General features: G+C 37.4%; 3 protein-coding genes across 3 annotated transcripts in view; 2 read left to right on the plus strand and 1 right to left on the minus strand.

The window, feature by feature from the left end:
• Positions 1–18,724, plus strand: part of rad9b (RAD9 checkpoint clamp component B) — a 56,505-nt gene extending 37,781 nt beyond the window's left edge. Inside the window, exon 12 of the mRNA XM_079636529.1 lies at positions 18,572–18,724. Coding sequence (XP_079492655.1) covers positions 18,572–18,709 — 138 coding nt within the window. The 3' untranslated portion in view covers positions 18,710–18,724. The remainder of the gene's footprint in view (positions 1–18,571) is intronic.
• On the minus strand, positions 931–13,115 carry myl2b (myosin, light chain 2b, regulatory, cardiac, slow). The gene is made up of 7 exons (XM_079636853.1): positions 13,043–13,115; positions 9,006–9,095; positions 7,195–7,270; positions 6,987–7,091; positions 1,978–2,056; positions 1,707–1,755; positions 931–1,086 (listed from the first exon to the last, which is right to left on the minus strand). Exons 1-7 carry the CDS (start codon positions 13,043–13,045, stop codon positions 982–984), a joined length of 507 nt encoding a protein of 168 aa, XP_079492979.1. The 5' UTR covers positions 13,046–13,115; the 3' UTR covers positions 931–981.
• Positions 18,331–27,983, plus strand: part of cux2b (cut-like homeobox 2b) — a 159,362-nt gene continuing 149,709 nt past the window's right edge. Inside the window, exon 1 of the mRNA XM_079636523.1 lies at positions 18,331–18,396. Coding sequence (XP_079492649.1) covers positions 18,334–18,396 — 63 coding nt within the window. The 5' untranslated portion in view covers positions 18,331–18,333. The remainder of the gene's footprint in view (positions 18,397–27,983) is intronic.

The raw sequence follows: 27,983 nt of genomic DNA on the forward strand, positions 1-27,983 counted from the left end.
CCTGACCTTGTAAACTGTTGAAAGAGACTGTAAGAAGTGGACGATTCGGGTTATTGTCATTTGTGTTTGTTCAGCCTGAGATAACTCACCACTGCAGAATTGTGTAAAAAAAGTACCTTGACTTCTTTTAAAGGTTCAGGGTTATGAAATAACAATAACACGAGAGGCGTGTAAGTCCACTACTCAGACAGTAGGTGGCAGTAAGGGCTTATGTTAGAGATCTCTCTTCTTTACCAGTGTTTTTCTGCACCGCTTTTTTCTTCAGTGTCACTGAAAATAAATAAAATGGGACTTGAATGTGAGTTTTCTGTATTGAAATTGGTGCAATATAAAAACCGTGTACCGTGAAGTAATGGCAAGAAATGTAGCCTACGATTGACAGATGCAGTCCGATTTACGAATATATAAGTCTTCAGTGTCACATGATCCTTTTTTTGAACGAAATTCATAATTTTATTCAACAAGGATGTGTTAAATGAATAAAAAGCGATAGTAAATATTTATATTGTTAGGTAAAATTATATCATATTAAAATAGAAAACCATTATTTAAAATTGTAATAATATTTTACTATGTATATATATACAAATTTTTATTTTTGACGAGTGTGGTTGTATTTTCTTTCCTTATAGTAAATGACACTTGTTTAGCTATATTGCTATCTAATACAATGACATTCATACATTTATAAATTGATTTAACTGTCCAAATATTGTTTGGGGCTGCTGGAAATTGAAATGATCAGAAATTAACGATGCCATAATGAATAATTTTGCTGCACATGTTTTATTAGGCACTGTGTATCATCATAACCAATAAACATAACAAAACCAACTCTAATATTAAAATCATTCTCATTTGGTTTAATAGTTCATTTCAGTGCTGGAAATGTAAGATTATATAGCTTTTTTTTTTTTTTTACCATATCTACATCTGAGAAAGTCATGATGTTTAAATGAGAGCTGTTGAAAGTGAGATAGTTCACTCTTGGTCCTTCTCCTCTCCATGTGTGATGATGTAGACCAGATTCTTGTAGTCCAGATTTCCTGCGGCGTCTGGAGGAAAAGCACTGAACATCTGCTCCATCTGAGGAAAGATGGAGCAAACATAGTGTTTCAATGGGTGGTCGACCCTGGATCACAAAACCAGTCTCGAGCCGCACGGGGATATCTGTGCCAATAGCATAGTATGGGTCAAAATGATCAATTTTTCTTTTATGCCAAAAATCATTAGGATATTAAGTAAAGATCATGTTCCATGAAGATGTAAATTTCTTACCGTAAATATATAAAACATGTATTTTTGTGAGTGAATGCAGCACAATCGTGAACATAAATGCACAACTTTAAAGGAGATTTTCTCAATGTTTCGATTTTTTTGCATCCTCAGATTCCAGATTTTCAATAGTTGCATCTCTGCCAAATATTCTCCTATCCTAACAAACCACACATCAATGGAAAGCTTATTTATTCAGCTTTCATATGATGCATAAATCTCAATTTAAAAAAAAATTGACCATGTGACTGGTTTTGTGGCAGGGTCACATATTCTAAAATCACTATTTGTGTTCATAATCTATAGATAAACACCTATAGACAGATTTGTATTTGTATTTAATATGAATGTCATTGTGACACATCACAGTGCTGCCTAGGACACAGAGATCTGAAGTGTGACATAAAACAAATAATCTCAAGATGTCAAACCTCTTCTGGAGAAAATCTGTCCGCTTGCGTTGTCAACATCCCTGACAAACTGTGAGGAGAGACGAACTTCGGTTTAACCTTTCGAAATAATCGAATTACGTCTGGCAAACACTTCACACATGCGTGCAGGGTTTGAACAGGCTGTATGTACAGCGTCTATTCAGTAGCTCGTCACAAAGTGGCGAAACAAAGCAGAATCTTTGGAGAAATGGATTTACAGAGAAGCAGAGACATCTTTTTTATGGTATTGTGTAGCTTTAATGGTACTCACAAATCCTTCCTCAAGGTCCCCTTTCCCTCGGGGTCGAACACTTTAAAGGCATTCAGGATGGTCTCCTCTGCATCGGCACCTGTTTTTTTATTTATTTATTATTATTAAAGGGAGCAATAGAAAACTGGTGAGAGACCTTAAAAATCCTCCAGATATCCAAAAAGACATTGTACATGACTCCTAGTGGAATCTCTACCATAGTTTGGAGCTGATTTATTGGTAATCTTCATATAGGCTCATTATAGAGAAGAGCTTCCAGAACATAATAGTTCCTTATAGGCCCATTATGATCTCAGTAAGGATCAAATGACTCTGTAGGACTTCAATAGGAAAGAAAATCCCTGTATGATTTCTTGTCCTCTTGAAGACTTATATGCAGGAATCCTGAAGTTAATTTCAATACCTTTTTAAGACTTTTTGAAGACCTTCTCAAAATATTTTAAGACCTCATCACCACTTCAAGTTCTAATCAGCAACAAACCTTTAACTTAATAAACAGTTGTAGTTTGTGCCATGTAGAGGACGATGACACATCACCTAATAGTTTTAGTTTTTTAATTTAACACCTAAATAGTTTCGGAAAAACACGTGACATCACCTGTATGCGGCGATCTGATCTCACTGACCGACTACGCTGTTGTTTTTTTATTAGTAATGGGGAGGAAAATAAATATATTCATTAGGGGTGTGCATTGGCACTGCCCTCACAATTCAATTCGATTACGATTCACCAGCTAACGATTCGATTCAATTCGATTCTACGATGCATTGCGATGCATCAAAATTCTACTGCACACAACAAGGCAAATTTTTCATCTGTCATGAGGCAATACAAGCAGTCATATATGAACAACAGATTTTATTGGCTGCTATGTGTGTATTATCACTCTCCTGTATCTTTGACATAAATGTCATTAAACAAAATAAAATTGAATGGTAGGCTACAGGGTATTGTATATGGCATTTTCAAACCTGAAAAAGAAAACATAAATCACTGCTTTCTAGGGCTGTAATCTCCCAGTCGATTGTTGGTCGATACGTTCTTGCTTGACCAAAATTCTGATTGGTCGATTTTTTGCCGCGTTCATTTCATCAGTTTTGCCGCGTTCATTTCATCAGTTTTGCCGCGTTCATTTCATCAGTTTTGCCGTGTTCATTTCATCAGTTTTGCCGTGTTCATTTCATTCGTTTTGCGCGTTCATTTCCTCAGTTTTGTCGCGTTCATTTAATTCGTTTTGCGCGTTCGTTTCATCAGGTGGAAAGCACTAATTGCTAATGGGGGAGTTTTCAGAGCATCCCTGTTTCACAGGTAACAGTCTGTCTTCAGAACACCCCCCTTGTTTTCACTTCTTTTGGATTAGCCCAAACCACCGGAGAAGAGAGACAGATTGAAGAAAGTAGGCTACTAGAAGGTTTGCTGAACAGGCACGTGCAGAGGGGGGGGCTTTGGGTGCTCGAGCCCCTGCCCTTTTTCAAAATTAATCAAAAGTGCCCTTCTCAAACAAATATCGTTGATAATATTGTGGTCAATAAAACAAAATGCATTTGCTTATAATTTACATGACAATGTGTACAAGACTAAAGTAGCCTAAATTCACGTTTATTTTTACGTTTCTGTCAGTCTGAGGTGTCGTTGCTATAACGCGTTGCTATGGGTTGCGTCACTTGCGTCAAGTTGTGCGTGTCTTGCTTCGGTCTTGATTGATGGTCTCCGTTTTCGAGGGTCTAAAACTCCGGAGTAGTGTGTTATGCGTTTTAAAATGAAAATGTACTAGTGTACACGTAGGTATCCCACACAGTCTGCTTGGAAACCGATGCTCTCGAGCGTCTTTCAGTGAGTATGGCTCGACGGCAGAAAAAAAAGAAGTTTTTTTTAAAATTATTATTATTATTTTTTATAATAAAAGGTTGCGTGTCGATTCAATTAAAAATCCACATAACACATATTTTAAAATATTACTAAATTAGCTGAAGCCTGTTTGTCATGCATAATACACCGACCAATCGTCATCTGGCACAAGAAGTTCAAATATCATTGGACGGTCATTTATAAATAAATCATTTGAAAATTACATGGACAGACGAATTTACATTGAAGTGATCTGAATCTCCGTCGTTGACCTAAATAATGGATGTTAATTGACTACAAACCAGCACCAAAAGTATCAGTAATGGTAAGTATAGTATTCAAGTCACTTGTATTTAGTCTATATTGATACACCGTTTACCATTATGAAACTATCATATAGTTTGTTAAATGAAGCCCAGGCCTACTGCAGGCCTATTGTCAAGTGTAGGCTGCAGTGCCTGACAACAACACGCGAAATGGTGACTTTATTTTTGCACACACACATTACTATTTTTTTTAAAAGAAGTCCCTTATGCGCTTTAAGCCTGCATTTATTTTATCAAAAATACAGAAAAAAAACTACAATTTAAAATAATGGTTTTCTATTTTAATATACTTTAAAAATATAATTTATTTCTGTGATGCAAAGCACACACACACACACACACACACACATATATATATATATATATATATATATGTATATATATATGCCCCTTTTTATATTTGAGCCCCTGCCCCTGAGGAACTCTCTGCACGTCCCTGTTGCTGAATATTATTTATTTAATTGAGAGACCGTTTAATTCATAGTCAGTCCTCTTCTACCATGTCAACAAAGACATCGGCAGTGTGGCAGCATTTTTTTTTTAGAAGACGGGAAAAAATGTGTTTATGTGTATTATGTATTACCAATGCGCAGTGCCACTGTTTGTATTAGTTTTGAGCCTATGCTTTATTTTTCAGTTATGCACTTTATTTAGTTTTTGCTCTTGATCTGGTTTGTTTAATAAATATAATTTTTTTATTCAAATGGACGTGCCTTTTGTGTTTAAAAGTAAAAGCTTTATGTTAGTCTATTCGTGTCTCAGCCGCGAAGCTGCGTTCCTGTGTTCAGCCTCGTCTTGTTTAGTTTCCCATTAACTTCGTAGAATCCGAAATGTGCCCAGATATCCGCTTTTCCAAGCTTTAGGTGCGTTTTTAATTACCCGTCTATCGCGGTCATCTCCCTCCGCCTCAGCCGTCTTGATTGTTGTTGTTGTTATGCCCACGAAAGTAACTTTATTGTCCAACTCAAGGCCAGAAAATAAACAGTGACATAATCGATTATGGCACTTTGCCGCATCGATGCTGAATCGTGCATATCCCGCATTGCGATGCATCGCCGAATCGATTATTGTTGACACCACTAATATTCATGCATACTTTTTGGAGTCAAACTCTTTGGACAAAGCTTGAACAAAATGTAATACCTCATAAAATCGGGATTAAGACTTTTTAATACCTTTTAAGGGCCTTAATTTTCCCAAAATGGATTTATCAACTTTTAATACTTTTTAAGACCCCGCAGACACCCTGTAATCCAAAACAACCAGATGTGGACATATTATAAACATATTAAATAATATACAATTTATACGGTAAGATTTTAAGAATTAAAACATATTCTGAATAAAATGTTGTGATGCTATATGGTGATGTTGGTGGTTGAAATATTATTACAATTTAAAATAACAGTTTTCTATGTGAATATATGTTAAAATGTAATTTATTCCTGTGATCAAAGCTGAATTATCAGCATCACTCCAGTCTTCAGTGTCACATGATCCTCCAGAAATCAGTATAATATGATGATTTGCTGCTCAAGAAACATTTCTGATTGTTATTGATGTTGAAAACGGTTGTGCTGCTTCATATTCTTATTTACATTTATGCATTTGGCCGACGTTTTTATCCAAAGCGACTTACATTGCATTTCAAGGTACAAATTTACATATTCTTATGGAAACCATTATAGATTTTTCAGGATTGTTTTATGAATAGACATTTTTTTTTAATGGAAATATTTTGTAACGTTATTAATGTCTTTACTCATCAGTTTCATGCATCCTTGCTGAATAAAATATTGATTTCTTACTTTCTTTCTTAAAAAATCTTACTGACATCAAAATTTTGAATGGATGGATGGATAGACAGACAGACAGACAGACAGACAGACAGACAGACAGACAGACAGACAGATAGATAGATAGATAGATAGATAGATAGATAGATAGATAGATAGATAGATAGATAGATAGATAGATAGATAGATAGATAGATGGATGGATGGATGGATGGATGGATGGATGGACGGATGGACAGATGCATGGATAGATAGATAGATAGATAGATAGATAGATAGATAGATAGATAGATAGATAGATAGATAGATGGATGGATGGACGGATGGACAGATGCATGGATAGATAGATAGATAGATAGATAGATAGATAGATAGATAGATAGATAGATAGATAGATAGATAGATAGATAGATAGATAGATAGCTGGATGGATGGATTGACGGATAGATAGATGGATGGATGGACAGATGGATGGACGGACAGATAGATGGTTTGATGGATGGATGGTTTGATGGATAGATTGATGGATGGATATATAGATGGATGGATGGATGGATAGATAGATCAGTTACAGGATGGATGGTTGGATGGTTTGATGGATAGATTGATGGATGGATATATAGATGGATGGATGGATGGATAGATAGATCAGTTACAGGATGGATGGTTGGATGGTTTGATGGATAGATTGATGGATGGATATATAGATGGATGGATGGATGGATGGATATATAGATGGATGGATGGATATATAGATGGATGGATGGATGGATATATAGATGGATGGATGGATGGATAGATAGATCAGTTACAGGATGGATGGATGGATGGTTTGATGGATAGATAGATCAGTTACAGGATGGATGGATGGATGGTTTGATGGATAGATGGATGGATGGATAGATAGATCAGTTACAGTCAGAAATGTTGGTTTTGAGTTAGTGGTTTAAAAAAATCTATGATCTTTGCCAAGGCAACATGAAGATTCTTGTCTTATTATAGCAAGCCCTGCTTTTACAATTCACCCATACCATTTACCTTTGAGCTTCTCCCCAAACATGGTGAGGAAGACGGTGAAGTTAATGGGTCCTGGAGCCTCCTTCAGCATCTGCTCAAGCTCCTCTTGTTTGACGTTCAGACGGCCTGCGCAGGCAGAAAGGTCAGAGGTCAGAACTGCTGTCAGAGAGACTCTTCAGCCAACAATGCAGAACGACACTGACGTATAGCAGAGATTATTACAGTCCACCTAAAGCTGCGAACGTATCCCTCAGGTCATTCTTGTCGATAAAGCCGTCTCTGTTCTGGTCCATGATAGTGAAAGCCTGAGACAGATGAAAGAGAGAGAATATAGAGAGTGTGAGTGGGATGCAGAATGTAGACTGGTGTTTGTTAAAGTCAACATGAAACAGAAGTTGTGATAGTCTTTTCTTCCCTATTGTGACAGCCCGATCTCATGAAAGTGCGGATCTATACGGCGAATGATATTTTTCGTGCCACATATACGGTGTAATACAGTATGCACGCACTCTTTTCGCACGCACACATTTCAGTGCGTAGCATATGCACACAAAAAACATTTTTGGCGTATAAATGGTACGAGAAATAACATTCGTGGTATAGATGCGCACTTTCATGAGATCGTGTTGGAATATCAGATTGAAACGGCTTCTCGAACAAGAGCAAATGTCTCGTCATCAGTGAAGAGAAGAGATGTCACTGCAAGAGGGATTATTTTGAGATTACAAAGTTATTTTGTTTATGAATAATAGTATTTTTTTAAAGATTACAAGGCACATGAATTAAAAAATAAAAGTTCACGGATAAATAATTTATAGTTAAAAAACATAATATTCCATAAACAAAAATAATTGTCGATTTTGATTTCATTAAAGGTGAAGGGTGTAATTCAAGTAATAGAAGTACAAAAAATAAATCTGTCCACCAAACTCATTGGTGAATTAACATATATGGTGACGTCTTAACATTTTGAAATGTTGATTTATATCATAATATTAATAATGTTTGACAATTTGACAAACTTCTACTTTAACTTTTTGTGGTTTGCAGATGTGAGAAAAAACATGTTGAAACGTTTCTCATGTAATGCGTAAAATTAAACTGTTTTGTATGTACTTTTTAATACGCTTGTTTTGACTATTTTTACTGTAACTCATTATTTACTCTTACTCACTCTCATGTCCTTGCAAACCTATATCTGATGTTTTTTTTGTGTGTCTAATGCAAAAGAAACTTGCGCATCACATTGAATTGCAACTGAAAGTTCTGAATCTGAACTAGTTTTCAGAGCTTTGGTGGAGGAGAAAGATGAAAAACAACATGTTCCTCACGCAGAGCTATCATGTGGATTACTGTTATGATATTTCAAAGATATATATATTATTATTATTTTTTTGTGGAGCATGAAAGCTCATAATTATGCATTTTTGTGTTCCACAGAAAAAATAACATTTAAGTTTGGAATGACGTGAGGGGGAAAAATAATGTCATTTAATTCATTTTTAGGTGAATTCATTCTTTAATTAGAGGCCCTCCAAACCCCTTGTCACGGTGCTTTATTTGTTGTAATGTATCTAGTTTCGCAAAACTCCTTGGTTTGTATATTTCTAGGTCCTGTAATTCCGCTCTACTTTGTGTCTGTTTGTGATGTGTGCGAGAGAGAGAGAGAGAGAGAGAGAGAGAGACTGGTAGCGATTGTCTGCACGTTTTCATCACTGCCATCTCGGATCAGCGTCATGCTTATCCTGTTTGTCCTGATCTTTTCACAGCCGCTTTGAGACCAGAGACAACGTCTGTCCTGCTGCATTTTCCACGCATGTTTCGGGGGCTTGACAGCAGGTTGGAGTGTGTGTGTTCAGGGTGTAAATCACTCCACTGTGCTAATCGTTACTGACACATTCTGAATTATTCACCAGCGATGATGAACACTGACATATTGAAGTCACATACGGGAATCTCGCCGCTCAATATCCCAGTGAAAGAGTCGGGATAAAGAAAATTGTCATAGCAATTAGAGTCAAACGAGCTCTTGGTCTGCACCTCTTTGAACTCCTGGATCTGCGCTTGTTCAAACATGGAGAACACGTTTGAGTTGGCTCCTTCGGCCCGCTTCTTTGCCTTTTTCGGTGCCTGCAACAACACATTACACAGAATACTTGTGACTGCTTAAATAGAAGTACACATTTGCATGTGTCGTTTCATAAGTGTGCTTTATTCCAAATAACTTTTTGAGAAATAACTTCAAAAAAGTGGAATAACTTGCTTTAACAACCCATCAGTGAAATGACTTTCCTTTTTGGCGGACACTGCAACTCTCATTCAAAAGTTTGGGGTCACTACAAGTTTTGGTAACACTTTAGTTTAGGGTCCAATTCTCACTATTAATTTGCTTATTAGCATGCATATTACTAGTATATTGGCTGTTTATTAGTACTTATAAAGCACATATTAATGCTTTATTCTGCACGTTCTACATCCCGCAATACCGAAACTTAACAAACTACCTTATTATTTACTAAACTTACTAAACTTACTACCTTATTACTATTAATAAGCAGTAATTAGGAGTTTATTGGGGGTAAAAGTCATAGTTAATAGTTTGTTAATAGTGAGAATTGGACCCTAATCTAAAGTGTGACTCAATTATTTTCTTACTTTGGAAAGAAATTAATACTTTAATTCAGAAAGGATGCATTAAGGCGAAACATCGTTTTTTTTCCTTCACTGGTCAATTTTGAGATTTTGGGCTATTTGTCTTCAATAACATGTCTTCTTTCAGACTTGTGCTGAAAAAAAGTCCAAAATACACATTTAGGTTTTTATTTTACTACACTTTGTCTATTTGCGTCTAATTCAACTAAAGTTGGCGTTCTTAAATTGATCAAAAGTGATAAGTTAAGATTTCTGTTTCTAATAAATTCTGTTCTTATGAACTTTCTATTCTAAGAATCCTGAAAGAAATCACGGTTTCTATAAAAAATATTTAGCAGCACAACTGTTTTCAACATTGATTATAAGAGCAGCAAATCTGCATATTATAATGATTTCTGAAGGATCATGTGACACTGAAGACTGGAGTAATGATGCTGAAAATGTTTGCTTTGATCACATACATTACATTTTAAAATATATTCACATAGGCCTATAAACAGTTATTTAAAGGGATGGTTGAGTAATATGATTTCACTTCTCTAACTTTAGTTAGTGTGTAATGTTGATGTTTAATCATAAACAACATCTGCAAAGTTACAACACTCAAAGTTCAAAGTAAAGAGAGATATTTGCTTTTAAAGAAAAGGACTACAACAAACGGCTGGTATCGACTACACAACATTCCTCCCAGGTTAGTGACATCACCACATAATTTACATAAACCCCGCCCCCTGAACGCGATTTATAGATTATCAAGACAGAATATGCTAATCAATGACTAGAAGATAACTACACATAAGCTACATAAATGCATCAACTAACCAATCAGAAATGTTGTCTACATGTTGTCCCTTCTTCTTGAGTCTCTCCATCTTTCTGACTTCGGTTTGAACATAAAAGACTAAAAGTGTTTGAAATGTTCAGTGCATGTGTGTGAGGTAAAAGGACACGAGCTGTTGAAGCTCCGCCCCCTGTGCCGGGAGCTGCAGCTCATTTGCATTTAAAGGGACAGACACAAAACGGTGCGTTTTTTCTCACCCTCAAAAAGTGACAATTTTAACATGCTATATAAAAATATCTGTGGGGTATTTTGTGCTAAAACTTCACACACACACTCTGGGGACATCAGAGACTTATTTTACATCTTGTGAAAAGTGCATTAAACCACCCCTTTACATTTTTTATAATATTTCACAAATGTTATTTTTACTATGTTTTTGAACAAATAAAGCCTTGGTGAGCAGAAGAGACTAAAATCAGACCCCAAACTTCATCATGCCAGTAAAATGGGTTGCAAATGCTCATGTTGACTTTAGTATCACAATTGTTTCTCCTACAGCAATCTGTTTAAATCGAGACTCTTGCTGAAGTCTCCCACTTCTCTGGTGTTTCTCATCTCAACATCTATGCTACTAACTCAAACTGAGCTGATGTTCACATTCATTGTCAATGCGTGTCTGATTTGTGTCTATTTCCATTCCTCTGAAGGAGTTTTATGTGAGTTGATGTTAGATTGAAACTTCTCGTGAGCAATGATAGAGCTAAATCTGAGCAATGATGTGTGAGTTTGAGAATGGAAAGGTTTGTTGCGCCGCTGCTGGATGTATAATTAGCTCCGCGAGAGAGAGAGAGAGAGAGAGAGAGAGAGAGAGAGAGAGAGAGAGAGAGAGAGAGAGAGAGAGAGAGAGTCAGCCAGTGGATCAGATGTGGGATTACACACTGGCGCTGACTGTTGACAGCCTCATCTTTGAGCCTGTTGATAGGTAATCCCACCAAGACAGGGATTAATCGCAACTATTTACATTCCTGCCACAGAATTTGGGAAACACTGAGATGCGTTTCTGCTCGATGACATCGCAGCCCGACAGCTGCTCATCGGCTTCTGGATCACTTCTCAACAGTTGGCCAGAGATGAAGCATGAAACATCATGTAGTTTTATACTCAGTATTTTTAAAGGTTTTTAAATCAATGGTTTTAAAGGTCCATAACTCAACTCTGTTAAAAAAAATGTTGGTTTAACTAAAACAAGTTACCTTGTTGCCTTAAAATTTTGAGTTTGTTGTAATTAAAAAATTTGAGTTAATACAATGAAGAAGAATGGTTTAATAAACAGAAACTCAAAATAATATGTTATCTTCACACATTAGTTATCGACGTTGATTTGACAAAAGATAAAAAGTTGTGATAACAAATCATGAAAATATTTTTTTACAGTGAATGAGCTCTTATGCTACATTTATGTATCAAATTGTCTCAAAAATGAGGAAAAGGAGGAATAAGCTCAATTTATATCGATATATTATTACAATTTTAATATACTGTAAACTTTATTCCTGTGATCAAAGCTGAATTTTCAGCATCATTACTCCAGTCTTCAGTGTCACATCCTTTAGAAGTCAGTATAATATGATGATTTGATACTAAATTTTTACCCTTGATACTCAGTTACGGTATTATAAATGTTGGAAACAGTTGTGCACATGCTTAATTTTTTTTTTTTTTGCATGCTGAAAATGCAGCTTTGCATCACAGAAATAAATTATATTTTAAAGTATATTCAAAAAGAAAACCATAATTTTAAATTGTAATAATATTTCACAATATTACTGTTTTTTTCTGTATTTTTGATCAAATAAATGCAGGCTTGATGAGCAGAAGAGACATTAAAACTTTAAAAATAGTGTTTTCAAACGTAAATGTTTACACTTTATTTCGATAGTCCACTTTAGACATATAACAATAATTAACTTTGCAATGCCAACTTATTATACTAACCCGAACCTAACAATTATAGTAATAATTATATTAATATTTTTTTAGTAATATTTTGCTCTGGATTGATTTATGCTGTTTATCGCATAAACCTTTGAATATACAAAACTTGATGTTTCATGTATATATATATATATATATATATATAAAATTTTTTGCAAAACCTGGTCACAGTTGGAGCCATTGTTGAGATTTCTTCTGAAACTTTAGAGATATTTGTGTCTTTTTCATAAGAGAAAATTATTGAGTGGAAAATCTCATGTCTAGAAGAAACAACTGAAACATTAACGAGATCTCAATTGTGATCTAAAGCAAATTAAGTGTTTAAATATTTTTGTGGTGAATAGATCAGTCTCCTGTCTCCTGTTTTCTATTTGAGTAATGAAAATGTTTGTATCTATCTTTGAGAACAGAAACAGTTTACTTTTCATTTATTTATTTGTTGAAAGTGAATTTAATAAAACATCAGAAGCGGTGGATGAGTCAGACAGATGTAAGTGGCTCTGATGAATCAGACTTAAACTTTAGTTTTAAACACAGACAGACAGACAGACAGAAATTACATCTTCGTTTGGACGCATCAAGAGAATAGTGAGTAAAAATCGAAGACATGAAGAAATGAATGAATAAATGTATGGCAAAGCAAACTCACCATAATCGTAACCCTTGAATTCAGGAAACAAAGCACAAGTGTTTTCAGACATGGGTGGAAATGCTGATTTTATATAAGCCCATTCTCCACCTGTCTATAAATACATCCTCCATGGTGCTGAACAATAGACTTCAGAAGTTATTATAAGAATTCTGATTTAAGGGATTTAATCAGCAGCCAATGGGCTTCCAGACCAGATGACAGTTGTTGGAAGACAGCTAGAACTTTCCACAGTAAAAAATGTGGCTGCGATTAGTTATAACTTACAATTTGTTGAGATAACTTAAACATCCAACTTAACTAAACTAAACTAAAGTTAGCTAAACTTAATATTTTAATTCAAGCATGAACACATACTTTTTAAAGTTGAAACAATGTTGGATTTTAAGTTGTGATAAATAATCGCAGCACATTTTTTTACAGTGAGAATGTGTGATTGACAGCAGCATTTCTCTGTGAGACTGTTTCTCAGTCTTTGTATTATTATTTTTTTAAAAATATTTTCATGATTTGTTATCATAACTTTTAATATTTTCTTAAATCAACTTAGATAATTAATGTGGTTCAGATACACTGTAAAAAAATTCTAACCTCCCCAACTCAAAATGACTGCACATCTACATTTTTCAATTGGCCCAAGTGAAATTCTGTTTATTGATAATATTAAATTTGCAGAATTTCACTTTGGCCAATTGAAAAATGTAGATGTGACCAGTCACTAGAAAATTTTGAGTTGGGGAGGTTAGATTTTGTTTTACAGTGTAACATAATATTTTGAGTTTCTATTTATTAAAACAATCTCTTTGTTGTATTAACTCATTTTTTTTATTTCAATGAACTCAAAATTTCAACCAGGTAACCAGGTAACTTACTTTTTTAAGTTAAACCAACATTAATTTTTACAGTGTTGGCTAATTCCATACTAATTATGATACAAGCAGGCTAGTAGCTACAATTTTGGATATTTATATGTGCAATTGTCACTAACTTAAACAAATGATGAAGAAACGTGAAGTCTTGATGTCTTTAGGTGATTTTAGTGGATGTATGAAGTCAGAGGAACCACAGGTGTAGAGAATCACATCTACTATTAACACATTGTAACACGAATAATAAAACATGCAGAACAGAAGGTTTAGTGGTTGATGTTGTCAGAAGGGAGAAATGTGACCTCTGCTTGACTTCTCACACTGAAACCCTGCACTAAAAGATTACTACACCTTTTTGACACCAGAAAAAAACGGGTTACCCTTCCAAAGATGATCATGTGGTCATTTACAATTACAGAATGGCTTTAAAAAAGGACCTATAATGCTTTTTAAATATATTTGCAACTTTCTTTAGAGTGTAATGTTTCTGTTTGAGCATGACAAGGGTCTGTAAAGCACAACGTCATTCTCTGAAACGCCTCCAGTGTACTCTTGAGTTTTCTTCCGTGAATGAACACATCACGATATTCATCATTTAAAGGAACAATCCACTTTTTTTTGGAAATAGGATAATTTTCCAACTCTAGAGTTAAACTGTTGAGTTTTACCGTTTTCGAATCCATTTAGCCGATCTCCGGGTCTGGCGGTAGCACTTTTAGCATAGCTTAGCATAGATCATTGAATCTGATTAGACCGTTAGCATCTCTCTCAAAAAAATGACCAAAGAGTTTCGATATTTTTCCTATTTAAAGCTTGACTCTTCTGTAGTTACATCGTTTACTAAGACCGACAGAAAATGAAAAGTTGTGACTTTCTAGGCCAATATGATTAGACTCTCATTCCTGCGTAATAATCAAGGAACAGCTGCCGTACCAGCAGCCCAGTGATATTACGCAGCGCCTGAAAATAGTCCCCAGCTCGGTAACTTCCAACGTAACAGGTGTTCTGACGGAACACCATACCCATCAGAATGGGATACCTTCGGTTAATGCGCATGCGCAGCAGTGGAATTATATCGCATATTATATACACATTACCAACAACATACCCCTTTATAAACTGTATTTTTATTAAACCAGGGGCCATCAAAACAACATACCCCTTTATAAACTGCATTTGTATTAAACCAGGGGCCATCAAAACAACATACCCCTTTATAAACTGCATTTGTATTAAACCAGGGGCCATCAAAACAACATACCCCTTTATAAACTGTATTTTTATTAAACCAGGGGCCACCAAAGAAGCATACCCTTCACAAACACTGGTATGCAGTTTTGACAAAGTAGGCTAAATTGACAGACCCCGCTATAAAACTCAACTTCCGGTATGCTATTCTGACAAAGTATGCTACATCGACAGAACACCGGCACTAAGTTTGTAATATCATTCATTGCGCTGCTGGTACCTGCGCAGTTCCTGGATTATTACGCAGTGGACACTCATAAGCAATGAGTAAATCTGAGGAAAGGGCTGCGCTGGAATTCGCAAACTCTTGTGACTACGTATTTATTTTGAATAAGTTACTTCACGACCGCTATAAAAGTATGTTCTGTATAGTATGAGTGTGTAGTATGAATGTAATCTGGACGTACCACATCATTCGCCATGTATGTTGTCATTATTGGCGCTTTTCCACTGCATGGTACGGTACGGCTCGGTTCGGTACGGCTCACTTATCATGATTCATGACCTATCAGTGTTAGTTGTGTTGCTTCACTGCCATTCATGAATCCTCTCCTGTGGCCTCATGGGACAGTAAAGTGTCCATCGTATGCACACTTCAGAATCTCACCGGAAGAATTGGGTGCTTGAGTACCTACTGTGGACTTCTTTAGTTTTTCACAAACTGTTTTTTGCCTATATTATAGTAGGGAAGTATGCGATATCAGATGCAGCAAGAGACAGAGGGAAGTTAGCGAGAAATATATATTTTTTTCACTGCCTGGGAAGAGAGAAGCTGCAACAATGTCAAATACAGAATATGACATGTAATGTGTATTTTTGAACATTCAAGCATAAAAACCTATTCTAGTAGAGCCCCCCAAAAAAGCAAGACTTTGAAAAGGGCATGATACTGTAGGTCCTCATTAAAACCTTTCTAGTTTCTAGTTTTCTATGCAGAGAGGAGATGCATATCTCATGCTAAATCATTCCAGCCACCTGGTGGCAATCTCAACAAGCTTCTGTTTCAAGGCCTTTTGCACTCCTGAGTGGATCAATATATCAGAGTTCAGCAGCTCTCACCGATATTCCTGGAATTATATTATTGCCAAGCTTAGTCAAACATTTATGTGTATCTAGGCCACTGCATACACAACCTCAATCCACGCACTCGGTGCACTCATTAGATGGCCAATGGCTGAATCACATCTTTATTCAGATATAGCACCTTTTGAGTTTAGTTTTTTTTTATGTTCATTTGTGCCATTTTTTCGTCTCAGATATTATGCTAAATATTATTATTTTTTACGTTTTTTTAAAAAAACCTCACAGCTTGCTCTGCTGCCTTCAGAGGTTCGTAAAAATCTCCCACTGTTCTGTTCTCAATAATCCAACAGTTTTTGCACCCTCAAATGTCCGCATATTTAGATTTGAACAAAAGTAATAAGTGTTGGTGCATCAGGCTTGTATATCAGAACTGATTTAAATTTCAAATTTAACAGTGAGCCATATCAAAACAAGATATATTATTCCTTTCTTATAAAAGCGACGCAGTTATTTTCCCCCCTGAAGCAATAAATAAAAAGCAATAAAACAGAAACTTTTAATAAGCACCTTTTATATTCCCCGTAGGTGGCTTACAAAGTGCAAATACATTTCTACTTAAAAATAGACTTGCGTTTGGTTTTAATAGCGAAGAGGAGAATGACAGATGTGCTCACTAGTAATTGCTCGCAGTCCACAAGCCACCGGAGCAGTTAACCTCTTAAACAGTTTCATTTCAACACATTATTATACTGATATCTGTAATCCAGAGCCTTTCAGATACACAAGTCTTTTCTAAACACCAACATAAATCCACAGACTTTTTGTAATCATCTGAACAAGGTTTACCAAAAGGTTGGCTGTGTTAAAAAATTATTTGAAAAAGGAATTAGTTTTTTTTTTTTTTTTTTTTTTTTTTTTAAGAACTGCAGTTATAGTCATTATGCACGACAATGTGTTAATGAAACTTGCTTACACGGAAAGGCCACAGTTCGGATGCTCTGGATGTTGGTCTTTAGGTTACACCAATATTATAATGATAAAGATGTGATTTGGACAAAATGTGCCACATTTATGTCAGAATATAGTCCTCATTGGAAGGGCTATGGTCCTGTTCCACAAGAGGGAGCACGTGTTAACGTTTGAACAGAACTGTCCATTCAGAATTTCAATAATGCATTGATCACACAATCCGACTATAACATTTATGGCTTTTTTTCCCGTCTAGGAATGCAATTTATACATTTTTTAACATTCAACCGTATTCAAACACACAGAAGAGCATTTGTAAGAGAAAACACCTTTGCATTTACACTCGTTAACAAAATCTGAATGTTTTAGATAAGTCACTAACAAATATTCCTGGTGTTTATTGAAATTCCACACATTGCAGCTCCATGAATCTCTATCTCATAAACTAACTGCATGGACTAAACTTGCACTTTTTGTTCAAGCTTGTGCATTTTATGCTGCTTTACTAATATTTACCTAATCTAACTTGTTTTGTTTATTTTTTTTGCAGTTTACATCATCTAAAAATATGTTAAAAAGCCCCATAAGAGTTTTTAATAAGCGACAGCACTATTTCATCACGCTTATCTTCGTGCCATAAATGGCACTATTCAGCACTTCATTATTCACAAGGACATTATTAAAATACATATTCACTCCAAACACAAAAGCTTTCATCCATTCAGTGTTTATTCTATTCATGCGACTCTTTCATTGCAATTATAGCATGCATTACGCATTATTGACCTAAAGTTGCAAATCTCATTATATGGGGCTCATTAATGATATGTAATGATTTCAGCGTTTTACGCATCAAACATCTGGCGATGCGCATTGGTTGCTCGTTGTTCTCCTTCCACTTCCCAGACGTTATTGATCAACCCGTTACGTCAGTATTGATAACTTTACCAAACCCAAAATCAAGTGCAATCCCGGGAGCTGCACTAATGCATCTATATGCATCTATATTCTGTTCATATCGCACCCACCGGCTCTCGCGCGCTGCGCGTCCCGTCTAGTTTTCCACAACTGTTATTTTCCTAACATTTTTTTTTTCATGTGGAGTGTAATCGTCAACGCTGTTTAACGGGGGGAATCCAGCCCATATATTTATTGTAGCCGCTCTTGAATATTGTGCTCAAGATGGCCGCCGATGTGGGATCGATGTTTCAATATTGGAAGAAATTTGATCTCCGGCGGCTTCAGGTTGGTCTTATTTCTCACCTTTTTTACACGACACGATCCTATACGCGCTAATGCACCTTGCATTTCATGCATTTTCTCTTTTGGTGACTTTAGAGGGACGGGATGGTGGTGTTGCATTGATAGTTATTAGTAATTGATCCTCTTCTGCCTTTTGTTCGGTTCAATCATTGATCAGGAGCGCGCAAGAGCAGCGACTGCAGCCTCGCGCACACCAACGCGCTTTAACATCACATTTAACGCTATTTTAACGCTTCATACACGAGGTTTGTTGGCAACGGAAACTTTTAATGCCTTTCCGAGTTGTGGACTTTAACTTTTTATCAGCCTAATGTGTTTTATTCTAATAGAAAATACGGAACGGTGACGCGCGCGCGGCTCGTTCTGTCAAGTGCCGGTTTGTGATTCACCTCAGACTTTATGAAATAAACAGCTCATATATTTGAGACCTTTCATGTTTATTGTATGTATCTATCACTCGCGTATTGACTTTATTAGTGTGCTTCAGTAATGATCACACGGAGCGTAATGAACGTCGCACCATCAGAGTTTCTGTTATAGCAAAGTTTATTATTGACGTCTTTATGTATCATGACACGACTTAATAGTAAGTACTCCTGTTATAAAATGCATATTAACTTCAATGTGCTCATGTGTTATGTTATGCCTTGTGTGTATTCTTCGCCAGCTGTTAACAGTAGAATTCATGAACAGTAGAAAAAAATAAGTTTTATTTGAAAGATGTAGCCTAAGTTTTTACAATGGCTTTAAATTGACTTCAAATGTTAAGAACATTTACAACATATGTATTCAAACGTTCAAGATTTAACCTTGCATGTGATGTTGGTGGTGTGGGTATAGCCTAATTCATTAACGATATGCATTGCCTGCAAATTGAGTTATGATTTCAGGGTCAATGTCAAATAATATTGTTCTAGATGATTAAGAAATTAATTAAGAAATCTTGGAAAAATCTAGTTTCAAACATATGGGTCATTCTATTAGAAATGCAATCTTTGTGTTCATGTTGGTTTCGTATGTATTTGAAAAACTTGAATACCAGACTAAACTAAAAATAAATTCTAAAATAAATTTGATTTAAATTTGTTACGTTTTCTATTCTATAAGTTTTGCATACATATGTGTATATACATGTATATAAAGACTTTTAATTAGACTTTTCAATAGAAGAGATATCATGTTTTAATAAACATTATAGATTTTTTTTTACCCTTTGCTATTGTTAGTATTTTGGAGTGCATTTTTGCAGGATACAATGTATCAGCCTGTTGTATTTAACTGTGCACTCCGGTTTCGTTCCAACCGCAGTGTGAACGCTCCATCCACACCGCTTGTGACGCTTCAAAACCAGAACGCTGGCCGACTGTTCGCGCTTCTCGGACTGTGTAATTGCATTCCCTGCTAATGTTTGTAAATCAGCCTCGGCCAGCGCAAGGGCACAGACTCAGCCCTATGATTGATGTTCTGTAACATAAGAAATGACAAGAGCATGCCAAGCCAAGCCGGAGAGGAATCAGATCTGTCTGTGTGTGTGTGTGTGTGTGTGTGTGTGTGTGTGTGGCCGATTGTTATTCAAGCCTTTCCAAAGAAGGGCTCCATAGACTGTGGTTGGAGGGTCTCTCTCATTCTTTATTATTTTGAATACAGATGGACAGAACGCTCCGGGTAACGCATCCATATTGAGGTTATCCAAACCTCAACCTGTTCATGGACAGGGAGAGCAAACATGTTTTCACGGAGAGCTCATCTGGACAAATATCAGATGGTTATTGTCTGGATTGTGCTCAGAATTTGTCTACTAGGGCGATGAATCAAAACGCTGCTCATAACCAGATTGAGGAGATTAAATGTTAAAGTGTAAGAATCAGTCACTGAGAAACACATTGATCGATTGCTGATCTGAATATTGAACGTTTTGATGGGGAGGAGTCATGTTTCTCATATAATCTACTCTACGGTGGCCCGTAGAGGACAGGACAAAGGGTTTCAGTCAATTAGCTGATCTTTTTGTTTTTCAATACTGAACAAGTTGTCAGATTTCATTCTGTGTGCATGCATTCAACTCTTGACATTGTTTAATCTGCTGTGAGTTAAAGAGTCTGAATCCATCTGTCATTATGAATCAGCTGGTAAAAGTGGCTTTGACAAGCACACCAGCAGTGAGCGTGTTATTTCCCACCAATCTGCTGGGCTCCATACATGAATCGCACACATTTGCACATCAGAGTTTTTCTTTGTTTCTGGAGTTAGTCTAGGTCACACCTGGCTCAGGTTATTGATGTTCTCACCTGCAGCCTGTGACAGTTCGAGTCATATTTAATGCCACATGAATGCCGCCACCGAATGCTTCCACAGCATCTTGTATATTATAACGGGCTCACATGTGTGGGGAAGATCAAGTGTATTGTGTTATTGAATCTTTTGTGGAACCGTTCCACATCTAGTACATGATTTTAGTTTGTAGAAACAATTTATTGAAACTTAATGCATGTGATGAAGCAAAAATATTTGTGGATGCTTTGATTTTATGTGTAAATACTCGTTCAAAAGTTTAGGGTCAGTATGTTTTTTTTTTTATGAATACTTTTTTATTCAGCAAGTATGCATTACATTGACATTACAGACATTTATAATGTTGCAAAATATTTATATTTCAAATGAATGCTTTTGCTTACTTTCTGTTCATCAAAGAATCCTGAAAAAAATGCATCACGGTTTCCACAAGCAGCGCAACTGTTTTTAATATTGATAATCAGAAATGTTTATTGAGCAGCAAATCATCATATTATAATGATTTCTGAAGGATCATGTGACACTGAAGACTGGAGTAATGATGCTGAAAATTCAGCTTTGATCACAGGAATAAATTACACTTTAAAATATATTTAAGTAGAAAACGGTTATTTGAAATCGTAACATTATTTCTTTCACGATATTACTGTTTTTGCTGTGTTTCTCATCAAATAAATGACTGGTGAGCAGAAGAAACTTCTTTCAAAAACATAAAAAAATCTTACCGACCCCAACATTTTGAACAGTAGTGTATGTCAGTAGTCATTGTTGCAATAGTCAACAGTTGCAATAGTCATTTTTTATCGCAGTCTCTTGCATTTTGCACTGATTGAGTTTAAAAATGCATTGATTAATGAGTTGCAAGACTACTAATTATGATATGCGCATAGATGCTACTTATGAATCTGTTTGATGTCTCACAAAAAGTTGCCTCATGTAACAACAGAAGTATTGCACTCTTACATTTAAGTCTTAAGTTGTTAACGTTTGCTGTTATCTGGTACGGATGCATAGGCCTACATGTTAACATTTTAAATATTTACAAGACATCACTGTTAACTCATTTATGAATGCAGTCAGACGCTGTTTATTGCATGCTGTGATGGTCTTTGTTATTCTCCCTTGTGGCCCCTGCGGGACGTCGTGTCTATGGCGTCCCCCGAGGGCCCCTCACCCACTCTTGAACTTGGACTCCAGCGAGATCCCTAGACTAGGACGGGTGAAAGAGAAAAGGTGGAGGTCTGCAGCACCTTTAACGTGTCCAAAAACTTCACGTGCATTAAAGCTTCAAGTTCAAACGCTTCTTCCTGGAAATATATTGTGTATTCCTCTAACCCGAGGACCCCCCCTCCTGAATGCAGCGCGACTGCTTGTATTGACCAGCGGACGCATAAGTTTAGGAGAGGGGGGTATCTGCGGCTGACAGTTGATTTATGACCCTCTTTGTCTGTGTTGGTCTGTAGCGGAGCATCTGGCCGTGTCAGATGATGTTTTCGCTGGGGTCTGTGGCTTATGGCTGTCGCTTTGGTTGCTCTCAAATTACATCATTTCATACAGCAGTTCCTGTACTGCCATTAATCCTCAGAGGTGTTTCGCTGATACTCCCTCACGAACGAGCCTTGCATTTGGGTCTCATTGGGAATTGTTCATAAGAGGGAATATTTGGCATCATCTTGTCTTGACTCTTGATATAAATCATACCGATAAGTGTCTCAGTGTTTTGTGGTGATATTCTCTCACTGAAATGTTAAAGTGAATGGATGAACATCATGCATGTGTTGATGTGAGAAATAGTTTTGCAACAGGGTTTTGATGGTTTTGAAAAAAAGAAACCGTTTTATATATATATATATATTATATACACACACAGTATATGTTTATGTTAGATGTGATTCATCGATTTGACAGCACATTCCTATTCCTACATTCCTAGAAAAGTATTAGTCGCTGCTAGTTCTGTCTTTTGTTAATGATAATGACCTTATTTTGAACTGAAGATGAGAACGACACAGAATAACGTCTCTCATTAAATCTGTCTCCTAAGTGATCGGACATGTCCCCGTAAGAACGAACGCCGGGTTCTTCTAACCTCATATAAAAGAGATGACACAGAAATAGATGGGCTACAGGTTTTGGTGACCTTGGTTTCCACTGGTCTCAGGTCACATGGCCGTTGCCGTGGTAATAATTCACACCAGCCAGATGGCATTTCCGTGGGCGCTCATGGAAAGGACAGGCCAAAAGGTCCCTGCGAGTCTCTTTTAGGACAGATCTGACCAATAGGGAGCAGGCTAACAAGATCCCTGTGCAAACAGACTGTCCTCTTTTGTCCCAGAGTGTGACCAATATGGAAGCTGGTGAAATATGCAATTTTTAACAGTTGGATTTCAGTGTTTATTTCTGTATATTTGTTCTAGTTTGTCTTTCATGTCATATTTTAGCTGAATTGCATTATGTTTAAAAACTTTCTCCTTTCCCAGTTTAATGTGCAGAGGCTATCAGGCATCTATACAACTCTGCAAATGGACACACACACACATTTCCAATGCATTTCACGAATGCAGTCCTGTTGTATATAAGGGATAGTTGAGTAAATAATGACAGAATTTTAAAATTCATGATGACCCTAGTTGACCTGAAAGAGAAAACTGACCGTGGATGAACACTTGCACACTGTACTTAATTCATAATGCAACAAAGCATAGGTTGACTTCCTGAAGATTTTTTGTTAGTTCATGCAAAATAGATAGTCATGGCAGGTTTGGGGCGGAAGGAGTTTTGGTAATCTTGTTTGGAAACCTTGGACACTTTTCACAGAGTGGTGTGATGATGCTTCCTCACAGATAGTAAATCTGGCAATGTTTGTTATATTTTCATTTTTAAACAATGTTATGTCCATTCATAACACTATGATTGATGCAAACTTGACATCTTTCTCTCTTCTGACCAATGTAATCAATCTCAAACTCTTTTGGAAAGTCATAGAAATGCTATTGTGTATTTTGTCCTTTGCTATTGGGGAGATTGGGATCGCAAAAATATTTGTCGTAGTTTCCGAGCGTTCTCCACAATAGAAGTTTACCTAAATATGACGACTTGAGAACCCTGGAAATGTGAAAACGAGGACTTCGGATGATGCAAACTCTGAATCAACATGCACCAATGCTACATTTTCTATATATTGTAATCATTAGGTTCATAACTTGTAATAATAGCTTGCATGAGCTCATTGTTTCTGCCTAAAATGTATATAGGATGTTAGCTAACTGCGTAATTTGTATATGTGCATTGCTGAATACTTAACTTGGACAGTCTGATGACAGATCACTCTTGTGTTGTAATGTAGACACGTGCATTTTCTGGAAATCTGCTTTGAAACGATATGCATTATGAAAAGTGCTACACAAATATAAACGTGAATTGAATCGAAGGGTCTATTGTGGTGCAGAAATGACACGCGTAGTGTGTAGCATCGGTCTTGTGGTTGTTTTGCTCATTTAACTTGGGTCCAGTTTCTCAAGGGCTGTGTTTTGCATGACTCGGGTGTTTGCATGTCATCTTTACTCCACTAAACACGACGGTAATATTGTCAAACAGTGCCATCACTCCTGTGTGTGTGTGTGTGTGTGTGTGTGTCGTCCTCCTGTTGTAGTTTGCTCAGAGCTTTTCCCCAACCATCACCAATTGGCCGTGAAAAAGACTCATTTCAACTCTGTACTCATTCATGTGTGTGTGTGTGTGTGTGTGTGTGGTGGGGGTGGGGGGTGGGGGGGGATCAGTGTTTATTGCTGTTATTGTTGCTGTCAAATGCGCTGGATCTGGAAACGGTTTAGAGATATTCTGCAAGGCGCACGGATTTGCAGGGATAAAACGCTGTTGTCGAGAGGAAAACTCAGCAACGTTTACTAGCTGGCAACACTACAAAACTACAGACAGTTTATGCTGCACTTATGCATGACAATAAAATATGATGGGTTAATAGATACTATGCACGTGAATTAAATGATAGAACTGCTTTGTTCAGAAACTCCCACGTTCTGTCGTGATCTTCTGTAGCTCCACAGTACGAAGCGTCAAACTCTTTAAAGTTAATCTTCGCCATTGTTTGAAGATCCACTACGTACATTGTAAGGTGTTCACACCTGGTATTCAGATGCGTTATGGTCGATCGGATCAGAAGTAGACGAGAGACTCCGGTTTACACCTGGTGTCTCTCTTGTTCATGTTCAGTCACTTCTGTCCTGATTTCTTCTATGGGAGGATCTATGAGCGGGTAAATGTATGTTTTTTTTCAGATCTTTTGATCTATTGGACAAAATAAGCGTGTGCAATTTACATATAAACGTGCCCGGAAAAAACATAAGGAGGTTTTGGCTCCACAACACCACGTCAAACACTGTGAGTGTGTGTGTGTGTGTGTTGTGGTACTTTTCCACTGCATGGTGCGGCTCGGGGGTGCGTTTCTCAAAGCCAACTATGGTCGCAAGTTCTGTCGTTACCAATAGAGTTCAATGGCACTTGCGACCATAGTTGGCTAACAGTGCTTTTGGGAAACGCACCCCGGGACGGCTCACTTAAATAGCACCACCTCGGTTGAGGTTCCAAGCGAGCCGAACCGATACTAATCAATCAATTTTGAGCATCTAGATGGTATAATCAAACATATATTTTGGAGCGCTCTCTGAGTATGCTTTTTTTTGTCATTTAAAGGGGTGGTTGAGTATCCAAAGTTCACTTTTCTATCTTTAGTTAGTGTGTAATGTTGCTGTTTGATCATAAACAACATCTGCAAAGTTACAATGCTCAAAGTAAAGAGAGATATTCGCTTTTAAAGAAAAGGACTACAACAAACGGCTGGTAGGAACTAGAGGATGGATACCCGACCCGAGCCCGACGGGACCCGCCGGTACCCACCGGGCCGGGCCGGGTTCGGACAGATATTTAGAAATGATGTTCGGGTTCGGGTCGGGCTCGGTCACATCAGCACGATAAGGCATTGAACATTTTAAATTTAAAACAGCTTATGTAGGTAGCCGATGTGCCTGATGCTTTCACTTGATGCAAACGTTCGTTTTTGTAATTTAAATACATGTAAAATATTACCATAACATCCGTCTTCCTGTGTGCGGACATTTGTTTATGTAGCCGTGACAACGAAACGCGTGCATAATGTGCGCACGCCAGGTGTTAAGAGCGCTTGTTGCTCCGCGCACTGATGCGCTTGTCCTGTTGACATTTCCGATTGCCTTCCTACAGTTGCTTAATAAAAGCGGGCTTTCCACACAAACAAACGTACAATTGTCTTGAGAAAAAAATGGGATTTTAACTGTCGGGCTCGGGTCGGGCTCGAACATAAATATCTTTGTGCCTGTCGGGCTCGGGTCGGGTTCGGTTACTGCTCTGTCGGACGCGGGCCGGGCTCGGACTGAAAAAGTCGGCCCGATCCGCACTCTAGTAGGAACTACACGACATTCCTCACGGGTTAGTGACATCACCAACCCTAGAATTTACATAAGCCCCGCCCCCGGGGAACACGCAGTCCATGTTGAGAAGAGGAAGAGTTGTTGTAGTCGAGCACATTTGTGAGTCAGCTCAAACTTTAGCATCCGTCTTTTCACATGCAATAGAAAATCACTCTGTGTGCATCTCACAACAGTTCCTATACGAGCGATTTATAGATTATCATGACAGAATATGCTAATTGAAGATAGTTAACTCCACATCAGCAACATAAATTCATCCACTAACCATTCAGAGACGTCCTGTTGCTTCTACATGTCACTTCTTCTTGAGTCTCTCCATCTTTGTCTGACTCCGTTTTAACATTAAAGGCAGAACCGTTTCTGTCATTTTAGTGTGTGTGCATGAGGTAATCGCAGCTGCTAACACACACACACACACACACACACACACACACACACACACACACACACACAAGCTTTTGAAACCCCGCCCTCTGCAGCATCTCATTTGCATTTAAAGGCCCAGGCACAAAACGGTGCGGTTTTGCAAACCCTCAAAAAGTGACAACTTTAACATGCTTTATAACATGCTTCACACACATACTCTGGGGACATCAGATATTTATTTTACATCTTATGAAAAGGGCATTTCACCACCCCTTTAAACTGAAACCTAAATTTGGACAAAGATTTCGTATCCTGTTGCGCCTTTTGTATGCCATGAATGATCAGCGACTAGTCGACATCAAGCTTAAAGCAACATGGCAGACTAGTCGATTTGTCTGTTCAACCCCTACTTGATACGCTTTCCGTATGTAGCCGACAAAGTTTGAATCACGTCTATCTAGTGCACTTCCCATAATATTTAGGCATTAGGTCATAAGGCAGAGAGTAGACCCCGTTTACACCTTTATTTAGCGTCGTCTACTTGTGATCCGATCGACCAAAACGCATCTTAATACCAGCTGTAAACAGCGCTTAAATTCAGGACTGATTTCATTGATCACTTAGATGAGAACTTACTCATTTGTGCTTCATAACAATGCATCATAACGGATTTAAATGGTTTTTGTGACATTTTGCTCACAGGTTGGAGTCCCGACGCATATTAATCGTGAGGGTGCATGTGCTTGTGCCATTAGGCATGTGAATCGTAAAGTAATGAAATCGACTCGTATGTGTGCGTGTTTGCGCTGACCGTCATTAGATTGTTTCGGAAAAGCTAGTCTGTGTCGAATTAGGCAATTATGAACTCATATTAACCGCAGAGAGCTTCCGTCTGTGCTGAGAAACAAACATTTCCATAAGTGTGCACCCTAATGTCTCACCTTTCACAAGAAAAGCGGCCTAGAACAATCTCTTATCCATCAGACTGGCAGAATGGAAATTCCATCTCTCTCTGTGAACCTTTGGCAGAGGAAACAAAGAGGAGAGAAAAGCGTCGAGAAAAGGCTTTTACGTGTCTGCAAATTGAGTTGTGAAGATCTCAGAGTCACGTTCCCCTCCCGCTCAGCCGACAACATTAGAGGAGAAGTGAAACTGACTCAAGATTTAAGCAGTTTAACCTTCCTCTGTAGAATTAGCGCTCAAGACTTCAAAGCGGATACTTCAGCGTGCGAAGAGGAATGATAAACCGGTTTTTAGCTCGACGCCGGGTGCCTATTCACCGAGCGAGAGAGAGCCGGTCTGTCATAAAACAGCCCCTTAATCGCTGTGACCCTCCTAGGGCTCGATTTTCATACCTGTCCACACTTATTTCCCCCATTCTCCTCCACGGCTCCCTGGATTAACCCTTTGTGCATGTGCTTTGATAGT

The sequence above is a fragment of the Phoxinus phoxinus genome (assembly GCF_949152265.1).
Source record: "Phoxinus phoxinus genome assembly, chromosome: 15".
In the NCBI taxonomy this organism is placed as follows: domain Eukaryota; kingdom Metazoa; phylum Chordata; class Actinopteri; order Cypriniformes; family Leuciscidae; genus Phoxinus; species Phoxinus phoxinus.